General features: G+C 36.4%; 1 protein-coding gene across 4 annotated transcripts; it reads right to left on the bottom strand.

Moving 5' to 3' along the window:
• Positions 1-22,971, bottom strand: LOC150109094 (uncharacterized). 4 transcript variants are annotated; one of them, XM_090411622.1, is made up of 5 exons: positions 22,718-22,971; positions 3,844-4,078; positions 3,395-3,515; positions 3,050-3,161; positions 1-763 (listed from the first exon to the last, which is right to left on the bottom strand). In XM_090411622.1, the coding sequence occupies exons 2-5, from the start codon at positions 4,049-4,051 to the stop codon at positions 143-145; spliced, it is 1,062 nt and encodes a 353-aa protein (XP_090267748.1). In that variant the 5' UTR covers positions 4,052-4,078; positions 22,718-22,971; the 3' UTR covers positions 1-142. The 4 variants fall into 4 exon arrangements, with proteins under 4 accessions (XP_090267748.1, XP_090267741.1, XP_090267764.1 ...); XM_090411615.1 differs by lacking the exon at positions 22,718-22,971 and adding an exon at positions 22,430-22,699; XM_090411638.1 differs by lacking the exon at positions 22,718-22,971 and adding an exon at positions 14,957-15,045.
• Between the last annotated feature and the right edge of the window lie 528 nt (positions 22,972-23,499).

Raw genomic sequence — 23,499 nt, 5'->3', positions numbered from 1 at the left:
TGAAATTTAAGGTTTTTCGTTTTATTCGCAATCAAATGTACACTATAATACACAACACATCGTTTTCGTTTTTATTAAAAAGTGACATTAACAACGAACAAACAAACAACATCACATATGTGTACACAATAGAAAGAGATCGTCAAGCAATATTTGTATCATTTCTCCTGCTTTTGGAAGGAGAATCTTTAGACAAAGGAGTTGTTTCTGGTGTGTGTTTTGTATCATCGCTTTCTCCTTCTTTAGCTGACAAAGGCATTTTCACCGCAACCTCCTCCTCGTCGTTTCCATATGGTTTGTTTTCGACCTGTTTCTCGTCTTCAGTATCCGACGTAGCATCGAATGGCTTGCTTTCTACCTGACAAGGCTGATAAACCGAATCAGTTGGGGGTCCTACAAAAAACGGTCTTGGAGTTTGTCCTTTTTTCACCCATCCAACTCCAGTTTCGGACAAGGCGGCATTTTGTCTGTCTGCTCTGCGACGAGCAATTAGGATCACAATTCCAACAGCTATCAATGCTGCAAGACTAATGCCTACCACTAGACCGACAATTAACGATATATTTTTTCGATTGTTGACCTCTTCAGGGCCCCTTGAGCCATAATGTACACCCCTGAGACGTTGTTGATACTGGCCTAAAATGCCGGCCAAGCCATCTGCGTATTTTCCTGTAGAAAAATAAGCTTTATTTGTCATATATATTTCGTCAGCCATCTCCTGCGTTACAAGGGTCGATGCAGCTCTACCAATAGCGACATAGGCCTATAGGAGAAAAAAATATCTTAGCTCAGATTGTTTTAAATAAACTTACTCATCTAAGTCAATATAAATCATATTAGTCAAATGTGAGTAAACTAAAAAAAACCTTAAGTGTTCATTTACTGCCAGTAAGTAAGCGGATATCGGTGAAAATACACGCAATTTTATGACGTCAATTTTTACACAAATACTTATTTCTGTAACTGCTACTTCATATACTTACAGGTGCAATTATTTCTCTTCTATTTATAAACTACTGCTTATGCTTATTTCCCTTCATCCATTCCTCGTTCGTCTGAGAGGGATGGAGTTCCCTAAGGATTTTAAGCAATTATAATGCAGCCGGCTTGCCACTCCCGTGCTGCATCCACTAAAGGCGAGTATTTTTATGTCTGTAGATGTGTGTTCAAGGGGAAGGTTTGCCTGTTTTGAGGGACCAAGAACCCGAATTTTCAAAAGAAAATCCTGCCACTACCGTATGAGATCAGATAACTCACTTTTAATCGTAAAACCTTGATAAAGGTTTCTAGCGTCATAAATCGGATTCGAACCGACATCTTTCCAACCCACTGAACTACGAAAGCTCTATTCTTATTTTACAGCTTATTTATATTAAGAATAAATAGTTAGAAATAATAATTGCTAATAAATGGGTCAGGTATGACTTGATTTAATGAAAAACACGTGACAGTCAAATATCTACGCGCTTCGTCCCTAGTTCTGTATCTTAAATTTTTTTTGAAATATGAGAGAAACAGATATACATAATCAAATATCAAAAAACAAATCACAAGCACTTTTTTCATTTCAGCTGAAGGTGAGTTTACCTATCTCACATAAGTTCGCTCTCTCTCTCTCCGAGCTTTTTTCTCTTTCAAAGTAGCGAACAAGAATGAAAACACACGCAATTAACAGCCCAAAACTGGATGGATGGTGAGGCAGAATACCCTTCCACAGTGGAACTAATTTCATCGCAAACGTACCGAGTAATAATCATAACTGTTTCTCCAATTCACAACATCACGAAAACAGAAGAATCACGAAATTTTTTCACATACTATAAAGGTTATAAACATTTTCAACTTCTCCCGTTTTTTTATTTATTTAGGAAATATTTGATTTCGGCTTGGCATCTATATTTTCATTACAAGGACGCCCTTTTAATCAAGAATACAAGCGGGTCCTTGTTTAATTTATTAAGAATATAACTGAATATGATAGTTAAGACCAATTTAAATTTTAAAAATACAAATGGAAAGGATCGTTCATTTTGAAGAACTTTTTTTAAACTTCGTATTGTAAGCAGAGTGAAGGTCACGTTAAACTGTGCACGTATTATAACTACTGAAGGACAATTTTATTAGATTTGATTTAGCTAAAAAACAAAGGAACGAAAGAGTTAACATTTAGTGCTTCTCTGTGAGCTACAAGATTGGTTGATCTGACTCATCTCTGAACATCTTCACGTGGCTGATCAATTTCAATCCCCGATATAAGATCATCTTGCTTACTAGAGGCCCGAGGAGCCCTTCCACAACTAAGCAGGGTGCAACCAAAGTTAGCTTCTGAAAATCACCCAAAGGTTTCATTTCATTGCTTAAACAGGATTTCGGATTGTGATTTAGTTCATCCTACAGTGGTAATCTATTTTTCCCTTTCTATTGGCTTCAATCAATCTCTATGGAAGACAATTATAGTAACCGAAATTCCCCCACTTAGGAATGAAAAGTAGTGCTGTCCTAACCATAAACTCAGCACGTATTGTGAAGCTGGTTTGAAAAGAGAATGAAAATACGTCCCATACTTCTGGTTATTAAAATACTAACATTCCCCCCCCCCACACACACACAGTTCTAACTCTCCGTCCCCTTCAGATGACTTCTTTCAAGCGTTACAAGCCGAAGTATCTCAAAGAAAATGTAAATATGCTTACAATTTATTCTTCAAAAATTTAGAAATAAAAGGTCCTTTTCGTTTATTAATTATAGTTTGAAGAAATATAGAATTTCACTCGTAAGGTACTATACTAAACTTTTAAAGACTATCATATGATGTAATTTCTGAAGATATGAATAATCATAATAGTTAATTTGTGCCGAAAAGTAAACAGATGATGGTGACAGTATTTCATCTGCATTCCTTCCACCAGTGCTAAATATTCGAAGATAATAATTTATATTAAACTAATAAACAAATGAAACACTGTGTACCCGTAAGGGAAGGAAAAGAAGCAGATGCATAAATTATTTAAAATTCAAAAATTACAATTACTCCTACTCTAGCACCGACCTGCATGTTATTTGCAGCAACAAAAATTAAGATGTCGTCTCCACAAGGGCCTAATCTCCAGTCACGACGAAGTTGTTCGGCAAACTTTTTCACTGTATTTGCTAAAGATTCCCTGAAAAAAAATAAAAAATAAAAAATAATTGTGAATATTCTTAAAATATGCAAGGACATTTATAACAAAAAAGATAGTGTATTTATAAAAATATCTCTGTAGAATACAACAAGAACGAAGAATGGATTTAATCAACTTCTAGAGGAGTTCACAAATGTCGTAAATTGTAATTAAATTCTAATCACGTGATTAAATGTCAACAGTTAATATACTATCGTAAGAAAGTTGCCTACCTGTAAGGCTGATATACATTTTTTACAATGGCAATTCCAATTTTCAGGCCTCCATCGCATATATCGCATAGGCATGTAGAACTGTTCACAATGCTTTTCGAAATGTTGTCCAATATATCCGCTAATGAACAAAAGAAAAAAAAACATCTGGTGTTGATTTTTCACTTTTTATTGTACAATTTGTAAATATAATTAGCATCCTTCACGTAATATTCAGTGTCTCACTCAGGAACGTATTTAAAAGATACTTTAGGTGTACCACTACTCTTCAGATTCTTAAAAGAACATTATTAGTATCTTACAGCAGAATGTTTAAGAACCATATGGATAGATATGAGTTTCGATTTCAATCTATTAATACTGTATTTAACGACTCGATTTCTCTGCGTTTATTTATTTAATTTAGTTTAATTTATTTATTTAATTTTTGAATTTCATCTTGCACTTACCCTCTTCATGAGTGAGGAGACCATCTGGATTGCAGACGTAGGAGCTGCTATAACGTCCACACCTCTGTGGATCTTCTACAGGATTTGCTATATCAGAGATGTTCCATTGCATTCCAGGAGGACTGAGAGGACTAGGGTTAGGGGCAAGGACTACGGAGGTAGTGAGGATTACACAAAATACGGTGACAATATGTTGAAGGGTGACCATTCTTGCTGTCTTTGTTTTAGAGTTATTCTGAAAGAGAAGTATTTTGAAATTTAGAGAAATATGTTACAAAGATGAAGAACTTGGATACGTATTTTCCTAATGCCCATGAATAAAGGTTTGAAAAAGTGCAAGAACAGCCATCAAATTAATTCACCGCGTAGAATTCAAATCCTGTCTAAGAACATGAAAAAAAACTACTTTTTAATTCAGGGTGTTGGTAAAGTTTTCGTCTCAAAAATTCAGTTTTTACTTTTTTTCATCCTGCAAGACAAGCAAAGTGGTCAAACTAAACCCACAGAATTAATAAAATACATCAGCTTCATTACAATAAAATAACCCAATCCGAACTTCCTTGGTAAAATTGATTATCTCAATACTGGAATGGTTTGTAATACTAATGTATTACAAACCATTGAGCATTTAGTAGTTTTAATTAACATGTGATGATATAACGACCGTGAGGTCATTATTAGCAGGTACAGCAACATCTTATTAAACTAAGATAATGTTACTGGTTGCTATGTAATTTTTTTCTATGAATTGAGCTTTCTTCTGGCCCGTTTGTGTGTTGATAATTCCAAGTTTTTCCAGATAGAGAAACTCTACCACCTTCGTATAAGACAATCTAACTTACATTCAGCTGAAAAGCCCTTACGAAGATTTTTCACGACCTGGACGGGATTCGAACCCAGGTCTTTTTTAAAAATTACTGTCGTTACTGACTGCTACTACGGAGGTTCTGTTGAGTAACATCAAGGCCACCGAAGTCACAGGACGAGATTGTTAGTTGAAAGAGTTCCCCGGAAGTTGGTCTGCTTTAAGGAAACCATAAAGGTTTCTGGGAAAGCCATCTTTTCCGTCTGAGACTTGTTAATTCAAGTTTGACTGGAAAAATCACAGACAAGAACTGATTTTTTTTTCAAGTGTTTGAAATTGTTTTTTTGCATCCGACGAACACGTTTTATTCGATCCTCCCCATTAAAGTAATCATGTCTAGTTAATCATTAAAAAAAAAAGAGAAAAACAACCCACGAGACAAGACATTAATCATCCTAAGTGGTATCAGAAGACTGCAGAACAGGATGCAAAAAGATAGTTGTAAAATACTCACGTAATATGTTAATATAATTGAGAACTTGAAACACAATTTATCTATTGCAGCTCTCCCTTTCCCAATTTCAGAAAAGCCTTGTTTTTCAAGATATATCTTATCAATAGGTTCTCTGCAATGAAACTAATAAGACATACTTTCGGTTACGCATGCCTGATGTCCCAAAAATAGATAGCTGAATAACATTTGTTGTTCAGGTGTATTGATAAATAACAACAACCGAGGAAACTATGCAGACAGATTATTATAAAGAGAAGTAATGTTTTCTACATTCTTTGCTGATACAGATTAAACTATGAGTAAGCTAATTATCTTATCTAAAAAAACGATGTCGCCATTATTGGTAACTGGCAGATCACGAGCTGTTCTTTCGAAGTATAATATTAATAGTACAAGGATGTTTAAAAAAATAAACATCCTTGTACTAAAAATATAAAAAAAATAATAATAAAATAATATCGACATTTTGTAGCTGGATGTTATTTCCAAGGACCACAGATTAATGAATCAACTATATTTCGAATACTAAAATGTATATGTAGTTTTGAAGTAATTAGTTCAAATAATGTTTCGGATCAGTTTTTAGTCCCGTGGGTTTATACCTGTAGACGAACTAAGGGCAGCATCTACCGAAGTCTTCAAAACAGCATGCTTACGTTGCTTTAGAATCGAAACCGACAGTTCATCATAATTATATATGAATTAGGAAGAGTAAGCATTAAAATCTTACCTTAGCAATTAGTATCTAGAAAAGAAGCCAAATTCCTTTAAATAAACAGACATTTAAGACGTCAGAAATATGACAGACAGAAAAAGGAACTAGTTTTGCACTGGCGTGTGTCTTATCAGAATTATTGTTTGTTGGAGTGTTTTTTAATCATGCAACTGACATTTCTAATGTTTTTATCAATACACCGGTAACTACTTGAGAGACTGCTTTATTGGTCGAAGCCTTTTATCGGAGTTCGCTTATCACACAACCAAAGATCGTCCACAGTTTCATCTATTTGTAAAAGACAGATAACAATAATAAAAAAAGAGGTTTTTATGGATTCTGTCGCTAAAATTAAATCAAAATGTCGTCGTTTCTTCTTACCCACGGTCGATCCCGGTCTGAAAATATTATTATTATTACGGGCAACTCCAGGGAGTCCTTAGGCTCATCGAGGGAGGCCCCAAATTATATTCATCACAACTATTCGACATTCATACAGTATCTATCATACCTCGCCTTAAACTCATTCAGTGTCACAGCATCCACCACAGACTCTGGCAGCCCATTCCACTCATTCACCACTCTAAAAGTAAAGAACCCAGCTCTAACACCCTTACAAACCACACTTTTGCCCATTTTCCATGGATGTCCCCTAGTCCTCCCACAACCAGCCCTGTTCTCAAAAATATCTTCTGAATTAATTTTATAGAAACCCTTCAGTAATTTGAATGTCTCAATCATATTTCCCCTCCTCCGCCTATCAACCAATTTTTGCAACCCAAAAATCCTCAACCTGTTCTCATAAGGTTCATTCCACAGACCCGCTATCATTTTGGTCACTCGCCTCTGGATCCTCTCAACCTCCTCCACATCAAGAAGAAACCTAGGTGACCAAATCTGGGCACAGTAGTCGAGATGAGGTCTTATCAAGGATCGATACAGAGGAACAATAACCTGCTTGTCAACATATTCTTCAGCAATCAAGTGATTTGATGAGCTGATTTGGCCACTTTTGCAATGTGCCTTCTAAACTTCAACTCCTTATCCACCAACACTCCTAAATCTCGTGCCGCATCAATTTCCTGGAGTACAGTTCCACCAATATAATAAACTGCTGCTAATCTTTTCACCCCAAAATGTATAACCTTACATTTTGACACATTAAATTGACATCCATTCTCCTTAGCCCAGACCTCCAATCTATCCAAATCATCTTGCAAAATTTTGACATCGTCTGCATTCACTATTGCCCTACCCAACTTTGCATCATCCGCAAACAAATGAACCGTTCCTCTCAGATCCTTTCCTATATCATTAATGAACAAATTAAACAGCAGTGGTCCAAGAACAGATCCTTGTGGCACACCACTAGTCACAGGCCGTCTTGTGGACTCTACTCCTGAATAAACCACTCTCTGATATCTCTCCGTCAACCACCCTCCTATCCATCTCACCAACCCTATATCCATCCCCCATATGCTGCAGTTTACTGATTAGAATTCCATGTGGTATCCTGTCAAAGGTCTTAGCAAGGTCCAATAAAATCACTGTTAACCCATTACCCTTATCCAGTTCAGCCGTCACTGTGTTATAATACGTGAACAAGTTACTAAGGCATGACCTACCCTTCACAAAACCATGCTGTTCCCGACACAGTATCCCATTTTCATCTATCCAATCTTGTATTTTCCTCTTGACTATTTTCTCCACGACCTTGATAATGATTCCTGTTATGCTGATTGGCCGGTAATTTTCAACAGCAGCCTTGAAACCACCTTTATGCAGCGGAACTATTTTCCCCTCTTTCCACCCCCTTGGGACTGAACATGACCCGAGGCTCAAATTAAACAAAATGTTCAAGGGCACTGACAATTCTTTAGCCGCTTCACGTATGACACGAGATGGTATACCATCCAATCCCACAGATGTATTGACATTGAGGTTCTGTAATAGACTAGTTACCTCTACTTCATTCATCACAATTCCAGTATAAGCTGTTGGTTCTTCCATTCCTGCAAAGTCACCACCTGGATGATATACTCTTGCAAAGTGCTCGCTCAGTAATTCCACTATATCGACTGATTCGGTTACCTCCCTACCCTCAGCATTTTTTAAAATCATTCTGCCATGAACATTTTTCCTTTTACTTGCAACATATTGAAAAAACTGTTTGGGATTCTCTTTAGCCTGCATGGCCAATTTTTTTCGTAATCCGCTTTTGCTTTTCTTACCACCTTTGTTACCATCCTGGCCTGAGCTTTATACTCTTCCTGCGCCTGCTGATCACCTTTCTCCTTAAATTCCCTCCACAATTGTTTCTTTTTTTGCAGCTCAAGCTTAATAGTGTTATTCATCCATTTAACCCCTACTTGATTTATTATTCGGACTTTTGGTATACAGTCAACCATTGCCTCCTGCAAACACTTCTTAACCACCTCCCATGCACTATCAACATCCAGCCCTTGCAGTTTTACATGCCATGGCACTGAGCCAAGCACACTCCTAAGCTTGTCATACTTATCAGCCCGGTAATTCCACACGTACCCTGTCTTAATTGTAAATTCCACTCCTTTAGCCACCTGCCAAGTCAAGACCTTATGATCACTCTCACCAATTGATGGCAACATGGTCAAGTTCGTTACAGCCACATTCTGAGATGCAATTACTAGGTCAAGCACTCTCTGCCCCCCTGGTATTTTCTACTACATGCTGTCGCAGATAGTTGTCCCTTAATAACCGCAAAAAAAATCCAATTCCTTCCTCCCATGTGTCCTCTCCTCTTTCCAGTCAATGTTACCATAATTGAAATCACCCATAATAATTACCCTCCTTCCATTCATTTCTTCTATTTGCATATGCATACTAACCCCACCATCTATTCCATCACCTGGTCTATAGCAGCACCCAATTGTATATTTTGTTCTGCGAGACTCTATCTCACACCAAACAGCCTCAAATGTGCTATTTTGTCTATCCTGCAGTTCAACTTCTATACTCCTTGGCTGCAACTCATCAGCTATCATCAATAACACTGCCCCCACTTTTTATTCTCCCTGTCACTCCTGAACACGCTATACCCGTCGCATTCAATCCCACTAGCTTTATCATCTTCTGTCAGCTATGTTTCACTAAAACCGACAACCTGTGGCCTGGAAGTGCCAACCAAGGCCAAAAATTCTTCCTTCTTGTTCCTAATACTCCTGGCATTAATGTATGCCAGGAGTATTAGATATTAAATGAAAATGAAAAATTAGATATTAAATGAAAAATTCCAGAAATAAACAATTCATAATTACATCGGCAAAGTGGATCTTAGATCCAACATTATTTCAAAGCCGAATGTTTGTAGAAACTATGAAAGTTTCGTAAGTTGACCTGAGAGATTACGAGAATACAATTCTCGGCATCCCCGAGTTGCCTTAACTTGCTATTTGACTTTAGTAGCTAAGGCAACTCAGGGATGCCTATGTAATTTTACTTCGCCGAAATGAAGCCTTATGGTTCTTTTTTTTTTTTTTAGTAATAGACAACTCATAAGTTTTTAAATTGCGCGTTGTTCTGAGCAGTTTCTCGGTTAGGAGATCGACAGTTGATATCGCAGTGCTTGTTTCAAGTAACCCTTATTTTACTTAATAATGGCCGCAAAGTGATGCTGGCAATTCGAATACCCCAAAGAGAAGGCGTAAAGTGCTTCCTTTCATGTGAAAAGGTGAAAGTTCTTGACTTCATAAAATAATAATAAAAAACGTATGCCGAGGTTGCTAAGATTCCATTCACATTCAGTGAACTTTTATTACAGTGTGTTGTTATAATTGTTCTATTTTATTAGTTATTGTTGTTAATCTCTTACTATGCAAAATTTATAAATTAAATTTTATCTTAGGTATGTAGGTATATATAGGAAAAAACATAGTATATATAGGGTTGGGTACTATCCGTGGGATGTTTTGCAACGTATCCCCCATGGATAAGGAGGGGGGAGGGTAGCTAATGTAAATAATTTCAAGCTAAACCTCCATTAAAACCAAATTTAAGGCCATTCTTTCAGAAAATGAAAATAATTTTCCTTTCCAGTATGTCTTACTGACTTATTAAGGTCAATTTGGCCTTAATAAGTCAGTAAGACCTATTAAGTCAGTAAGACCTACATAAGTATTGCAGAAGAAAAATCCACGTTGCCAGGAGGCAAAAAGACTCGACACATAAATGTATGTATTTATGTACAGATAGATAACAAGTCATATTTCAAACAGAAGTTTTAAAAAATAAGGGAGGGGTAATGACAGCGGGTGACTAGGATAAGAAAAGTCACATTTATACGTTGAATACAATACTTTTAATAAAATTGTTTTTAATCATAAGATGGGTCAGTATTTTAATAATTCACATGAAGGTTGGTCGATTGGAAGAGCCTCTGCTACTAATGGCTCACGCAAAAAGTTAAGCAAGTTTGAGCGCGGTTAGTAGTTGGAAGGGAAACAATTGTTCGATGCTGTTGGCATACTCTCCCTCGATGAGGCTGTGGACTCCCTGGAGATGTCACATAATAATAATAAATAGTTTGTTACATATGACACACACACGCGCATTTTACCCTCTTTATGGCTAGAATAAAAAGATATATTCTATAATCTGCAAATGGTTTAGTCAAATTTTTTTCTTCGATATTTCTGTGGAGTTCATATAATAGACAGGTAGCTAAGAATGAAAAATATAAGCGATTGCAATTCAGAGTGGTATAAATATAACCAATTCTGCAGATAATTTTGAAACACTATTATTATATCTTGATAGTTATACGAACCCACTTGTCATTTGCTATCAGTCAGATATTTTCATTATCAGGCAGATAAAGAAACATCAGTTACGGAAATGAAGGGCTTTTGATAAAAACACGGACAGTGCATAGAGATTAGTATGGAACTGCTGGATTACTGAGGTCTTGTCAGGTGTCATCTCCTTCCAGGAGGTTGACCACCATGAACTTCCACCATGTGCGGTTTTGTGCTTCTCTCTTACATTCTTCATAAGTCAAAAAGGTCCAGTCCTTGATATTTCCAATCTGTTTTTGGCTTCCTCTTCTTCTTTTTCCTTGTATCATTTCTTCTGAAAGGTTTTTTTTTTTTTTTGTAGGAATTCATGCCTTAGTGTGTGACCAAAGTAGGTGGCTTTCCCTTTCTTAATGGTTTTCAACAGAGTCCTTTCTTCTCCAATCACCACTAATATCTCTAAATTAGTTTTTTTTTTTTTATGGTAAGTCCTTGGGACTTTAAGGATTCTTCTGAGGATCCACATTTCAAAGGCTTTTAGTTTATTTTTACAATGTTTTGATTCGAACCCAAAGCCTTTTGGCTGGAGAGCGGTACGCTAACCACTCGGCCAACAAGGCCGGCATTATGATTAAGTATATACAGTAGCGAACAAGTTAAATCGAACACTCACATTTTAAAGAAAAATTTTAATTTCGCATGAAAATAAGTACAAAAATTAAACTTCAAATTTGCCTAATAATTAATGTGTTCCTCTGTTCGTAATAAGTTCATTAATTCGCCTAGGCGTGGATTCTACCAACGCAGAACACGCTTTTCTTATTTCTGCATTTCGAAACCGTACTTTTATAATGGATTATATTACGTTATCCTTTGTATCACAATTTAATTTTCCAAGTCTTTTTTACACTATAGCCCACAAATTTTCTATTTGGTTAATGTCAGGAGAGTTACCTGGTCACTGAAGCAATTGATGTTTCGATTTTTGAGGAACTCTTTCACTTTGTTGAAGTGTGGCGTGGAGCGAGATTCTGTTGGAAGTTGAGTTCTTTGTCTTTCTGGATCTGTGGGATCACTCTTTTCTCCAATTTTTTTTTTTTTTTATGTATTGGGCACTTTTCATCCTACTGACAACAAGCATAAGTAATTCTGGGCCGTTATGCGCAAAACACCCCCAGAGCATCTTTTTAACTGGGTGTTTAGGAGCTTGCTGAAGGTGGGCGGGGAAGTCTTCTCAGCCGCTGATTTGCGAACATACGATACTCGCTCTCCTTGGACAAAAAAATGGCTCTTGTTTGAGAACATGATCTTCTTCCACTTCAAAAGTCCAATCTTTGTGCACTTTTGCCCACTGGAGCCTCTTTTTCTGCATAGCCTTCATCAACTGTTTCTTTTTTGGTCTGCAGGCAGTCCTCCCTGCTTTCAACAATCTTCGACGGACTGTCATGTCAGAATCATTAAACCCACTAGCCGCCAAGTCTCTAAGTCTGCAGCATACAACGTTGGGTTCATTTTGCTTTTCCTAACTAGTAAATGATCTTAAGTGCAGTTTTCTTTTTTAGCCCACAATTTTCTTTTCTGTTAGGAGAAAATGTACCTGTCTTCCTAAATCGCATTAACAGTATCCAAACCATCACCACACTCATTTGCAATTTGGTTTTGAACGTTTTCTTGGAGATGCATCAATTTTATAGCTACACAGAATGAATAAAACACTCTACGAATGTAATGTCAACTTGTTTACACTACTAAAAAGGCACAACACTATTAATTAACATCATAGAGACAGTTAAAACACTCAGCGCTCGACCAAATAGTGAACCAAAACCGAAAATAGTAAACCAAATTTAAAATTATTGTGAACTGAAACATAATCCAAACCAAAACCAAAAGCTTGACGAAACTTTGGCTTGTTCAGATTAATCTGTTAGCTACTGTACTATGTTACGTGAATCCTCATAGATACAGTCATTTGATTTGTAGTGACTGTCGCCTAAATTTAAATTTTCTAGTAACCAGTATGGCTAAGGCCCTTGGTAACACAAATTGTACAGTTCCTTATATTTCCTTTTCATCTTTTCCTTAACATATCAGTCTCTGCATTGCTGTTCCAGTAGTTATATTTTAATATAATAGTTTTTCTCTATTCAATTACCACTTGTATTACTACTGTAAACAAGCATCGCTATTAAAATACGTTATCATGTGTACCACTTCTTCAGTCTTAATAATAAATTTCGATTTCAAATAAAATTTTAAATTCCTTAATTTTGGCTTGTTAACATCCCATATGTACAGTAATTATAAAATCAGGATAAAATATAAGTACTTGAATGCGTCTTTTCATTTCTCCAAAATGAATTGCATATACTTGAATGATCTGTGGTCGATTTTGTCGAGTTGCGAAATTCGAAACCGGAAATAGGAAAATAGTTTCTCTAGTCAGCGGCCGGAATCGAACCTATAGAAAGATCTTATCTTTTTCTAGGTGAGCATATGTTTACAGGTGTTATACGAAAGCACGGAGATTTTTCCTTTCTCAAAACAGTTGTACCACTGAACTATGTTGCTAATAACCGCAGTCAGTGTAGCTAAAACTGCAGGCATCACAAGAAGGTGTTGACCCAACACTGTCCATTTTCCTTATGAGTTGCAAAAGTTCAACTACATTGAAATTCTGACGTCAAACCCGTCTTCCCTATATCATTTAAGTGAATGTTAGCATGAATACCTGAATGTCTAATCAGGCTAAAGACATTGGGAGTTAACATAATACATACGGACTATTTTAAATAATGAATTGATATCTTCCATTCTATAGCTCAGCGTTTCCTAAACTTTTCCTACGACGGAACACTTCACAAATCCTGAAATTTTCACGGAACACCTTGCTTATTTTGTAATGTATTAATTAATAATTAATTAAACATCATTAAATTAATTTGTGCTCATTTTCATTGACATATCCCATTCTAATCACCAAAAATGTATAATATTATTATAAGTACTTACGAGTGAATGCAGACTCTTTCTCCTGTGTGCTGGTAGTTTCCCCCTCCTTTTGTACATCCTGGAGATCGCTTTGTAGGCTGGCTGGATGACTCACTATCTGTTGCGTCACAAAAACCGTCAATAAGAGATTTCTTAATACCAAAATCACTTGTCTCTTATTCATATTAAAATTGAAATCTGCAGGCCTATTACTTTTAAAAAGTCACGGCACTACGGTTTCGAAACTTTCACCCTACAATACGAACTTGCGAAGAAAGTAATCAGTATTACTAAATTTGAGAACCAATACAAACTACCTTGATCTTCAATTTTAATGGAAAATTTTTCTTTATACTTCCTTGCTGATTGGTCACTAACATTTGCAACACAGATGTTATTTCTTTCAGTTTTGAGAACAGAAAATACGCCGCCCATTGTTGTAATCGGCTTGCAGGCAATTTTTATGATCGGTCATAAACAGCGGTATTCTCTCTCTCCCGATTGTTGAAAGATTTCGATGTGTCAAAATTAACGATAATTCATGAATATTTCCATGTTTAAAAATATGCCGCTTGGTCACTGACATCTGCTACACAGATGTCATTTCCTTCAGTTTGAGAACAGAGGATACGCCGCCCATTGTTATAATCCGCTTGCAGGCAATTTTTATGACCGGTCATAAACAGCGGTATTCCTCTTTCCCAAATGTTGAAAGGCTTCGATGTGTGAAAATTAACGATAATTCATGAATACTTCCACGTTTAAAAATACATGGCTTGGTCATTAACATTTGCTAAACGTTAATAGGCGTTCTGGGTATGAGCTTTTCGACATATTCAATAATATTATTCTCCTCAGAATATTTCCACTATAAAATATTTATTCATGAAAAATGCTTAGAAAACTAAAATGACAAATTCCAGGAGAACTTCTCGCAGAAGACTTATTCACCTTCCACGGAACACAGTTCGGGAAACCCCTGCATTATAGCTTTAACATCTCCATAGTACAGCCTAGTACGTGGACGGTCTAATGCTTTGGTCGCAAATTTTCGTGCTTATATATGGACACCGGTTTTCGAAGCATATTATTTATAATAAACGATACTTCGACCTGACAGCCCTTTAATTTTTTTTTGTTTTATGTAAATTTATAATAATTAAAATGTCAAAATATCTAAAACTATGGTAATTAAAACTAATATAATAGAATGACACTAAAAGAAACCTGGGTGCCTATCTAAAAATACAACACCATGCATAAAGCGACTATATCAATGAACATTGAGATACATACAATAAGCAAATTTCAATACTTACCCGAAGAGGTTAAGAAGGTGGCGGTGAATTTGCGATTGAAGAGGATGGTTGAAGTAAATTGCCATTAGATATAGAAGCGAGTAACTAATTACGTCATTATATCAGGCGGGCCGGTCGCAGCGAGTACGATAAGGAAAAAAATTAACTGAAGCAATAATGGAATTTGACTGAACTGTGCAAGCATAGTTCAAATCAGGTTAGCGACAGATTTGAACTGGTCTTTGAACTGATAAAGTTTTGCTTTCCGATAAACATTATTGGAAATCTATATTCTAGATACGTCAATGAAACAAATCTAGAATTTTTCCTAAAAATCCGAGTTTGGTTACTTACGAGGAAAGAACGAAAGTATGTATACTAGCTGAGCTGTTGTATATTATCTGAATCACGTCCACAGTCATTCGGCAAGAAATATCGACATATCACTCAAGTCACTGGACCAGAATATTGACAAGAAGTGAGATGAAAGCTGACAGAATGTCTCAGGAAAATTAAAGAACAAAAATTTAGAGAAAACGCGAGAATATTTTTGAATTGTGATAGGAAGATAAACATGGGTCAGTAATTAGAATCTAAAATAAGCAGAACTCAATGTATGAAACAGAAGCATTTACAGAAATAATTCAAAAATATTTAGTCTCCAGCTCTCCATGGGAAAACGTGGACTGCTGAGACGGCGTGTGCGAGTTCTCTAAGTTCATATCACGACTTGCATTGTTTCGATGAGCAGGATTTTTCACACCAGGACGCATATAATTTAAATGTCTCACAAACTTTAGCGGTTAAGATAGAATGCAGGTCGGATGAATTGAATATCCATCTGTCCATCCATGTAAGTGATTTTTACTTGGAGTCCTAGTATCAAACTTATCTGGCATAAATTTAAAGAATGCGTTCATTGAGTTACATCAGAGGGCGGAACTATAATATCTTGATGAAATATAGAACGAAGCAAAATATTGGTTATTTATACTTAATCAAACTTTAAAAGAAAGTAAGAAAGAAAACAAAAAACAAAACAAAAAAAAAAACAAGATGCCCCATCTTGTCTTTAAATCCACTACTTTTCAGATTTTTTTTTTTTTTTTTTTTTCAAAACAAAAAAAAAACTTTCATGAAAATTCGGATCTCTTGCAGAGCCTGTGTAGCTCAGTGGATGTGGCGTTTGCACACCACCGCGCTAGGCCGCACGAAGGAAGTCTTGGTTTCGAGTCTAGTCGGCGACTAGAGGAAATTTTTCTAAGCCTTTTTTCGACCGGTTCCCGAGTTAGTCGATCTCTGGCACGGGCAAGCAGGTTTTTCCTCCCGGAAACTCGGGTTTTTCGTCCTGTAAACTCAAGAAAATCGACCGTAGAACCCACATTATTTCAGACATTAAATATATTGTGTTAGGGTTAGAGACCACGAGATGGCGGCACATTTGAGCCGTCTCTCTTCACTGCGTACCGCTTAATTAGTGATAGCCTTGGGCCATCTGTCTCTGATTGGGTACCAGTGGAGATTGAACTGCCCACTCAGTCTCCAAAAAGTTAGATAGGGCTAAATGGCCTCGCCTACTCCCGTATATACGGGAATAAAAAGGCGTTAGCTGATTTTTTTTTTTTTCGGATCTCTTGCATAGAACAGTTTTGCTTGTATGTATTGTACTTACATTAAAACCAGTCGTATGTTGGGAAAGAAAAAAAAAAATCTAGAATATCAAAACTGTTTTAGTTTGTAAGGCTATATTTCCTGTGTTATCAAAAAGGCATATCCTACACTGTATTCTTTAGAGAAGTGTGCAAAACTCCTGGAAAGTATCAAGGTAGCAAGTTTCGCTCCTCCTTCCCCAACAACTACCATTGAGGATTAGGTACCACTGATTCATATTAAGTTAAGTAAACTTTCTAGTTTTCATAAAAAGAAGACGTAAAAGAGTCCAGGAAAATTAACACGTGAAGTGCTCCCTGAAATTTAGAAGAAGACAACTTTAATAAGTTCCATTTCTCTCAACTGACATATCGCGCCCTGATTAGGTTTGGGTGTGATTGCGAAGCATCTCGGTCTATGAGGGCAGCGCATTATGTCTATTAACTAGATGTGGTCTGTACTCGGTATGTTTGTTTTTTGGAATGAGAAGCTTGAACATGCGGTAGGAGAATTCCTACCACTTTGAGAACGAATAAACTCCCTGAGAGTTGAAAACTTCCTTCTAATGTCTTAAACGGAATTCGAGCTCCAGCCTCAGGAATAAATGCCGCTATAACAGGCGTTTACAGCCAACAAGTAGCATCAAAAGTTTCTGGTAGTGTGGAAAGTGCTTTCTTGGCCCACTCACATATTAGGTCTCCTAATACTGGGGGAGAAATATATGAATTCCACGGCCCACAAGAACATTATTGCGATCATCAGTGTAATTTCAAATGGATAAAAGGTTACTTCCACTAGGAAAATGCATCCTGTGAAACGGTACAGGTTACTCGTAATGGTCCAGAAGCACGAGTTTAACATGCATATCGGCCGGCTCGGTTACCAGCGCGTAGTTCAAATGAGCATCTGTAGGATAAGATGAGACCAGCTGTATGCTATAGTTGGTGTCCAATCCCAGTCAAATACGAGATTTGATCTGCACCGAGCAATATTCCTGCTGAACAATACACTTCCAGTGCCTCTCAGAATTCATGTCCTGTTTATCCAGTTTACTAACAGGATAGTTGGCATCCATCGTCCTACCAAAGGTCTTGGATCACCCCTTCTATTTTAGGAAAATGGATAGAACTGCACAATATTTCATGGTTGATCAAAGAAAATATCGTTTGCTCTGAAGTCATTTCGATCCTGTATGCCGAGTATCAATGATAGTCAAATATCATTTAAGGAAAGTGAGTAATACTGACCAGAAAATTACTATTTCCAAGTTCACATTTGACACATTACTGAAGAAAAAGAAGTCCACATTCGACACAGAACAGGAGATAATCAATTGGAACAAAATCTTGACAAGATCCGAGCGTAAAAAGAAAACAAATTGCTCCGGAAGAATTTTCTGAAGTACCTGCAGAAAACTGAGCATTTATTAACCACAAAGAATGCACACAGATTGATAGGTGAAGAGACACGGAACCGTAAAACAATAAAAATCGAAACAGTGGAATGACAGGTTGCCCTGCACTTTTTTCCGGTCTGATAGCGAATGGACAATGCCTGAAGAACATTTTTCACCTGACTGTTATCCCAACTAAGAAAGTTGGAGGTAGCAGTATGATAGTACGAGGTAACTTCTGGAGGTGCGGGGTGATTCTACTGCTCGTAGCTCATGAAATAATGACTTCTAGACTCTACGCTGTTCTTGATATTTGTGAGTCTTACATCCTAACAACTTTGCTATTAACCAATGCCCCTTATAAAGGGATAACACCATCTTATTAAACAATATATACATAAGAAAATAACAGCGGAATACTGCCGTTACCAGCATCCTGTTTATCCCATAGATGAACAAACATCTATGGGATAAACAGGAACACAGCCAACGCTACCCTCTTCATCAATGGAACATATTGATGCTTTAAAGGATAAAGATATCATATTAACTCTCAACAAGAAATTCTTCCACATAGATAATAACTACGGAAGTAATTATTATTATGACCTTCAGATTCAAGGACTCATCGACTGACGCTGTACGTCACCCAATGCAATTGTCATACTTTCTCTTAAATTCATTCACACTAGATACACTCACTATTGCTAAAGGCAAACTGCTCAGTAGAAGAAAAACCTATCTTATCCATTTCTTAAAATGGGTAAGATAGGTTAAAGGCGAACAAACTTAGCTTTCATGGATGCCCCCCATGTTCTCTCCCACCTTCCATATAACGAAAAATTTCATCAGATGATATCCTATAACACCCATTCAGAAGACCTCTATCTTATCACCGCTCTTTCTCCTGTTAACTAGAGTCTGTAATCCACATACTTGCAATCTGTCCTCATAATCTAAATCCCATAATCCGGATATAATCTTTGTAACTCTTCTTTGCATCCTTTCCACAGCTTCTTTATCCCCTTGGAAGCCGGGAGACCTAATCTGCGCACAATAATTCAGATGTCTTATCAAGACCTTATAAAGGCAAAATGACTTTCTTATCCTCACATGTCAAAGTTCGCTTCAACAACAATTATCCTCTGAGTTGCATTTGTAACTTTTCCTATGTGACCTTTGAACTCATTCCTATTCACCATTACGCCAAGATCCCTAGCCTAATTAGTTTCTTGTAAAATAACTCCGCTAATATTATATGCCGCTGGAAATCTCCTCACGCCAAAGTGATAAGATTTCAGTCGTTAAACTAACATTAAACATTACTAACATTAAAATAATAGCCATTTTCGTTTGCCCAAATTTCCAGTCTATTCAAATCATTTTGTAAGCGTTACATATCAGTAGCATCCATTGTTGCACTGCCTATCTTCGCATCATCGGTACACAATTGCACATCTTCTATTAGATCTTTCTTAATATCATTAATGTATAGATTGAACAACAACGGTCCAAGGACTGAGCCCTGAGGTACACCACTGCTCACCTTAAATCTGGCAGATTCCCACCCGCTGTATACCACTTTTTGATATCGGTCTGTCAACCATCCAATGATCCAAATCAAGAGTTTATATTCCATTTCTATATTCTGAAGTTTATTAAACAGCTTTCGTGTGGTATCCTATCAAACCTTAACAAAATCCAACATTATCATAGTGTATCCATTCCCTTTATCGAACTCTGCCGTAACACTGATATAAAATATGAGCAGTTATCTTCCTTTAGTAAACCCATGCAGCTCCTTGCAGAGTATAGCTTGTTTGTCTACTACCCATTTCTGTATGCGAGTTCTTACCAACTTCTCTAAAATCTTCACTACCACACCAGAGATACTGATAGGTGGGTAGTTAGACACATCAGTTCTTGCGTACAATAGAACTATCATACATTCTTCCCATTCCTGTGGTATCATTCCTGAACTGAAACTCAAGTTATACAAACATGTGAAAGGCCTAGCTAATTTGGTTGAACATTCCTTTAGCAAATGTGCTGATATTCCATCTATCCCTATTGACAAATTCTTATCCAGGTTATACAAGAATTCTTCACCCTCATTCTCATGCATCTCGAACTCCTCATCCAATGTTGTTGATATATCTTAGCGAAGTGGAGCACTTATTAATTGAACAATTCATTAGCATCTGACAGTAGAGTACCATCTGAATTCAATAAAGTTATTCTTCCGCATTCATTCATTCATTCTTTTGCTTGCACCATAATGATAAAATTCTTCTGGAATGCCTTTGGCTTGCCTGGTCAATTTCTTTTCATACTCCGATTTAGCTTTCCTCACAATACTCGTTACTTTCTGCCTGAGCTTTATATATTTTAGAACTCCTCTCAGTTATTCTCACGATATTCTTTCCACATCATCTCTTCTTGTGGTCTTGCTTAATAAGGTTGCACAACCTTTTCACTCCCAACCTATTTAATCTTCGAACACTAGGGATACATTCAGACACCGCCTCATTCAAGCACTTTTTCAATGATTTCCATGCATTGCTGACATTTTCCCATTCGGTAACTAATACCACATTACGTAAGAGAATATTATCTTGTAGAATTAATAACATGCGCAACCTCTGGTTGCTCATGTTATTAAAGTCTAGCAAAAATGACTGCACTTCTCCCAGGACTTCCAATAGGATAACATCTCTATAATAAGAAAACTCAGGTCGATCTGAAAGGATTCAGCATAATGAATACAAAAATGCGTCTCAAAAAGATATTCAAAAATACTTTTAGCTGGAGATGAACAGCTAGAAATCAATTTCGGAAAATTTGCGACCTTCTCTCATCTGTGACAGTCGCTGCCTCCCATGGATGAAATTAACACATTTCAAGTGAGACTGCTTCATGTTTGAAAATGGAGGGAGACATTCTTCTTCCTTTCTCTCCCCAAGACGGGTTGAGTCCCTCATGGATAACAGCCTTCCACCCTTCTCTGTCCAAAGCAAGCTTTTTAATATGCCAACAGCGTTGAATTGGCCAAACCAAATAAGTTGATACTTTTGTTGAATTAGGGATATTGAAATCATGTGGCACTTGTACATTAGTCTTATGTCCTATCCAATAAGGTTGAATTTATTTTCTCCATTTAATTTCCTAAAACATTTCATTTCAAAATCGAACGGCTTCCTTTCTGCTTTTTATTTATTTAGAGTTGTAGGAATTTTGTTTTTCAAAATTTCATTAAATTTATTCATCATTGACCATGCTATAGAGAGAACTGAAGGGGAATTCGGTACGGAATATTCAAAAATTTATCACCGTATTTGACCAGGTGGGATGAATAATCTGTACTACGGAAATAACCAGTCACATGACGCAAAGTATTTATCTCTTCCTTTGGATGATAATTTCCTGAACATTACAACACACTTTTGTACATTTTTTTTTTGGGGGGGGGGAGGATTCAATGGATTGTGACGTCTAATGATCATATGTTTTTTTGTTTTTGTTTTGGAGTGACTCAAGAAACATTCGAGTAACTAAAGAAGGGAAAAAAGTACCTTCCGTTTATTAAGATCAAACATCAAAGAGTGGGATGACTATTTATGCCACCACAGAAAAAAAAAAGTTACGAAAAGAGTATTAGGGTCAGTCAGATGCATGTGATCACTGGCGGATGTGCATGTGAGATGAAAAAAAAAAAAAAAACGACATAAGATGCTGCTGCCATATATATATATATATATATATATTTTTTTTTTTTTTTTTTCTTTTACATAACTACTAAAACTGCCTTCCGTTGGAAAAATATTTGGTACAACAGAAATCCAACCTAGGTGTTTAAAACGGAGGACGTCGTCACCATTGACTACGATAAGAAGCCTCTTAGTGGTAAAAAACCTGAACTTTCTGACGTCCTTGCACGCGATTCAGATTTTAGTTAGGATCATTATTAGAATGGCAGGGTTCGATTTTGATATTTGGACTTCAAAAAGTACCGTACTCGATAACCGGTGACATTAATGACTTTTTCGAAGTATCATTCATTAAAAAATAACCAATAAAACAAGAGTCAGGCTGATGTAAGTTTAATAGATTGGATACTAAAAAGTTTGATCATGCAAGTTTATTTAGGAGTCTAAAGTTTCTTTCACCAGTTCACATTTGGAGAGAGAGACCACACGACAACAGATGAAGTGTCAATTAAAAGTTTTCATCTACCGACGCTGCTAATCGGCTGATTAAATAACATTAAAATTATAAATCTTGCTATGATTTAATTTTATTAGCAATCGTCCGTTTGTTGGTAATCAAAGGTAAAAAAAAAAAAGATCCCAATTATACAATGGCAACATATAATTCATTTCTGTCGTCACTGTATTAAAGAAGTCAAAAATCATATTTTGCCCACAACATTTTATATACTCGGCTATACTTACAGAACGATAGAAGACAGTTCACTTCACTCCCCTTTTTTATTGTTCGGCAACCTGCCACGGCTACTCCATTTAACTCCTCTGATAAGAGAACGCCTCTTTTGTTCTTTCACAATTCAGAAATCACCTTCACATCTTTTAAAAACAATCGACTTTAATTAATGTACTAAAAATCACGAACTGTGATTTTTACCTTCTAAATATTAGCTCCACTCGAAATAAAGACGACAAAGGAACGAATCACATACTAAGTTACCTATTTGCTAATTTTCTAAATAAGCAACAACTTACCTGTATTTCTGTGTTGTCGATGCTTGCTACTTATGAAGCGACGCTTGAACTTCAGCCCTCGATAAGATAGCTAACGATGTAGTACAAGTAAAATCAAAAACGAACTGATATTGCTCTCCTCAAGTCTGAATACACAGATGGCACGCTCGGCCACACCTATGCAATTTACAAGATTTCTAAATTCTTTCAAGAATTGCAAGTACACGAATAAAAATTAATCAACAAACAATCGTCAAAAGTAGGTTAATTTAGTTAATTCGCTTTATTTATACTTCATCGGATTATTTTAAATCTAAAAGGTAACCTATCTATCGTTTTGTTACTAACCCTGACACAGAACAATATTCAGCGTCCTGTCACATTTTCTGTCTGTTTCTAAAACGCATATTAGTCATAAACACATATATTAAAACAGTCAATTGCGTAATATATGGATAGCCACTTCTTTCAAACACCTGCTATAACACCTGTCTGCCTTCCTCCTCCCCTCTCCTGGCATGAAATTATTCATCAGAGTTCAAGAAACCTGTAATATTTATTAAACATGAATATTCTATTTACCTTTTTTAAGCAATTGCGATAATATTCAAGTCAAATGCAATAATAATCGCTTTGCTAGGAATTTTCGGACAAATATTATTTAAGTTTTATAAGAAATTAGTATAAAATACAGTTGCTAGAGGGAGTACCTGTTACCATTTATAACAATCTACTGTCGATTACACTCTTAAAGAAAAAAAAAATACGCGATTGCTAAATAATAATTTCTGGGGAGGAATTTT

This window comes from Typopeltis vanoorti, chromosome 2 (assembly GCF_054136105.1).
Source record: "Typopeltis vanoorti isolate ZY-2024b chromosome 2, IOZ_Tvanoo_1.0, whole genome shotgun sequence".
In the NCBI taxonomy this organism is placed as follows: Eukaryota; Metazoa; Arthropoda; class Arachnida; order Uropygi; family Thelyphonidae; genus Typopeltis; species Typopeltis vanoorti.
This window is presented reverse-complemented; position numbering and strand designations above follow the sequence as displayed.

Excerpts from the sequence above, each read along its gene's own strand:
- LOC150109094 (XM_090411622.1), bottom strand. The coding sequence starts at position 4,051 with ATGGTCACCCTTCAACATATTGTCACCGTATTTTGTGTAATCCTCACT. Across the intron at positions 3,516-3,843 it reads TCTCCTCACTCATGAAGAGG|CGGATATATTGGACAACATT; the intron begins GTAAGTGCAAGA and ends TTTGTTCATTAG. Across the intron at positions 764-3,049 it reads TTGCTGCAAATAACATGCAG|GCCTATGTCGCTATTGGTAG; the intron begins GTCGGTGCTAGA and ends TTTCTCCTATAG.